Genomic DNA, 3248 nt, shown 5'->3' with positions numbered 1-3248 from the left:
CTGAGAGCCTGGCCACCGCTGCCAGCAGCGTGCTGGGAGGCAGCTCTGCTTTTGGCGTAGGCAGCTGGATTATACAGCACTCTGTAGTCCAGTGGGCTCAGCAGCTGGATTGTAGCCGCAGATTCGGTCCCGGCGTTGGCTGTTTCTGGGTCCTCTTCCTTTTCCCGCTTGCTTTTGCTGCTTCCACTCTCGGCCTTGCACTTGGCTGTAGTTGAAAACGCAGTCACCCTGCTCAGCCTCGGAAATCTTCGGCATATTAGCACTGTAGCCATGGCTCACAATTTACTGGGGTCAGAATTGCTTCCAGGTACTGAAAAAAGGGCAGATGAAGAATGAGTGGCTTCCACCTAACACGAAGCACTTTTTAATCTATCCTTTACGCTACCGAAAGCGAGGAGACGCCGGTGCTTCCCCTCGCCAGGGCGGCTGTTTCCCTGCACGGCCATAAGGCAGCCGCTCGTGAACATCACCTCAAGCAAAGGCAGCTCAAGACAAGCACCCAGGAGACCAGACATCCCCAAAATTGGGGTACACGCCAGTCAGGCATTACCCGCTACTCAGCAGCTACAAGAAACCTGGCAGAGGCTATGGAAGGTAAGAAAAAAAGTCATCGTTGATTCATTTTTAAGAGACCCAAACTGCTTTTCTTTCACTCTGAACAATGAAAACGCCTTTTTGCAGTAGATCTGCAGCTTCAAGAGACTTTATGGATTCAGACAGAGCGTTCTGCTGCTTCAGTCACCACGGGCTGCAACACCAACCGCCACCCGAGAAGCTGTCGAAACACCCGGGCTGCCACACTGCTCTTCACAGCAGGTGACAGTACATGGAGGCTGTGAGCAAAGTCTCCCCAAAACCAGTCCACAGAGAGAAAGCTGGCCCAAAACCTGAAGATAAACATCAGCTGAAAGGAGAAATGTGGCCCCAGAGCGCAGTCGGGGAAAAGTAACACAAACCATCACACAAGATGCTACGTCCTGAGATGAGAACCAGAGGGAACTAAGCTTTATGCCTCAGATTTGGGAGAGTTTCCCATAGTTTCAGCGTAAAGAAGGCTTTAAAATGCCAGGTGCCTCCTAAGTCCTGCCTGAAGCAGCTACAGCGCAGAGGGTGAGGATGAGAAATCTGTCAGGAGCTGGGCTGCGCGCTGCCAGCCTGCGCACGCTGCCAAACGAGCCCGGTTGCGAGGATTCGGATGCTGAATTAAAGAAAGCACCGGGTCAGCGCTCTGTGTAACACACCTTTATCCCACCACGTGTGGCCAAGCCCAACAGGGTGTTTTCAACTCAAAAATCTCTCCTGCTCTTACTACCACCAGGCTCTGAGCAATTAGGAAAGCCAAAGTCCGGCAGAGATGCTGCAAGTGCGACACGCGTTAGGTTTTGTGCTCCCCGCACTGGGAAATAAATCCTTGACGAGAATCCCTCTGCGCTCTGCTTACACAGGCAGCTTCCCGATTAGGGCTGGATCAAGATGTGGGCTCTGTGCAGGCAAATTCAGTTTTGCAGCAGCAAAACCGGTACTGTGGGGGATGAAGAGGTGGGGTGAAGGCTTTGGGTGTGGGGTATCTGAGTAGGAGAGGGCTGCAGTGGGATGGGGGATCACAGGCAGCTCTGGCTGAACATAAGCCTGAGGTTTTTTTTGGAGTAGAAGAATCCCCCTGTCTCCCACGACCCGTTAGATGATCTACTCCTCTATATGCTGACTGAAAACGTAGTTTCAGTCTCTACTGGCTGTGATGTCCAGCCTGAAACGGCTGCAAGTGACGTGACGCCGTCCTCGTGCAGCTGGAGACAGGCAGCCTTGAAAGGGGCAGGGAACAGATCTGCACCGTGGCTGGGAGAAGGAGACCCCGTCCTTGGCATCATTTCTGTTCCTAGCACCTCGCAGATCTTGTCCTGGGGGACACTTCCCCAGAGAAGCTGTGGGTGCCCCCTCCCTGGCAGTGCCCAAGGCCAGGTTGGCCGGGGCTTGGAGCAGCCTGGGCTGGTGGAGGTGTCCCTGCTCATGGGGGTTGGACTGGGGGGGGACTGTGAGGTCCCTTCCAACCCAAACCATGCTGTGACACTGAGAGGGGGTGGTTAAGGCTCCAAAAATGATCTGGGACAGGCACTCTGCTGTTACCCAAAACACCTCTCTGGGCGATGACAGCCCCGCTTCAGAGACAGGGAATCAAAGTCACAGCGGTCGCACACCGAAGGCTCCCGTCGCGTGCTGCCAAGAACACCACCCGCGTTGTTCAGCTTTGACACAGCTGGGGAACTATTCAGTAAAAGAAGAGCACTTCTCTCCTCCTTTGCTCCAAATCCAGCAAGGAAAGAGATGCCCACAGGCAAGGGAGCCAGGTTGGGCTGGGTCAAGATACTTCAAGCACCTTTGAAAGAACCAGGTTGGGTCCAAGTGCCCTTTTGCTCAGGATTTTCACCCACCCCCAGCTTAAATCATTGAAGTTTCTACAGCATTTCTCTTCCAACTCAACCCACACCTCTCCTTGATTTACCTCTCTTCCTCTTCCCCTGCGTAATCAGCCTTCCTGCACCCTCCCACCTTCTCGTTCAAGCACAGCCAAACTCCTGCCCACCTCTGGGCAAACCTCTCCAAGGATTTCACTTCCAGCGACTCCAAAAAAAAACCAAACCCGGGCAGAAAGCGAGCTCTGGAGCAGAGCCCTGTGAGCTGCGAACGAGCTTCGCTGAGGTCCTCTGGGACGGGAACATCTCTGCGTGACGTCTCCACGTAGCACACGTCCAGCCCAGTTCTTGGCCAACAGAGCCACCACGCAGCTGAACAGCAGGGAAAACAACATTCCTGGAGGGAAGCCAGCATCAGCGCTGCGAAAGGGGATACAGGGGCATCCTGAAACGCTGCCTGGGCTCTTTGGTGCCTCTGAAACGCTCAAAGGGACTTTTGGTGGTGCTGGGAAACCCTGGCAGGTTCCCAGGCTAGGGGAGCACCCACCAGCCCGATCTGGGCTCGCCTCTACCCAGCACCACCAGCAAACGGGCACAGGCAGCTCCTTAGGCCGCGGGAGCAACTCCGGATGCCAGCAGTGAAACCCTGGGGGTAAAACAGCTCGTTTTGGCCCGCAGTTAACACCAGCACCCGGGCTGAAGAGAAAAATCACAGTAAGGGATCATTTCCCCCCAAAAAAACCTACGAGCGTCATTTTTTTTCCTGCTTGGTTGTGCTTTCCCCCCGCTTTTAAGTCCCTGCGGGCATCGGAAGGCGGCGCGCTGAGCGGGGGTTGG

General features: G+C 54.8%; 1 protein-coding gene across 1 annotated transcript in view; it reads right to left on the bottom strand.

Moving 5' to 3' along the window:
- Positions 1 to 272, bottom strand: part of FASTKD5 (FAST kinase domains 5) — a 2431-nt gene extending 2159 nt beyond the window's left edge. Inside the window, exon 1 of the mRNA XM_010192193.1 lies at positions 7 to 272. Coding sequence (XP_010190495.1) covers positions 7 to 272 — 266 coding nt within the window. The remainder of the gene's footprint in view (positions 1 to 6) is intronic.
- Between the last annotated feature and the right edge of the window lie 2976 nt (positions 273 to 3248).

This window comes from Mesitornis unicolor, unplaced genomic scaffold (assembly GCF_000695765.1).
Source record: "Mesitornis unicolor isolate BGI_N332 unplaced genomic scaffold, ASM69576v1 scaffold539, whole genome shotgun sequence".
In the NCBI taxonomy this organism is placed as follows: domain Eukaryota; kingdom Metazoa; phylum Chordata; class Aves; order Mesitornithiformes; family Mesitornithidae; genus Mesitornis; species Mesitornis unicolor.
Note: the sequence above shows the minus strand (reverse complement) of the source record. Positions and strands in the feature narration are given on the sequence as shown.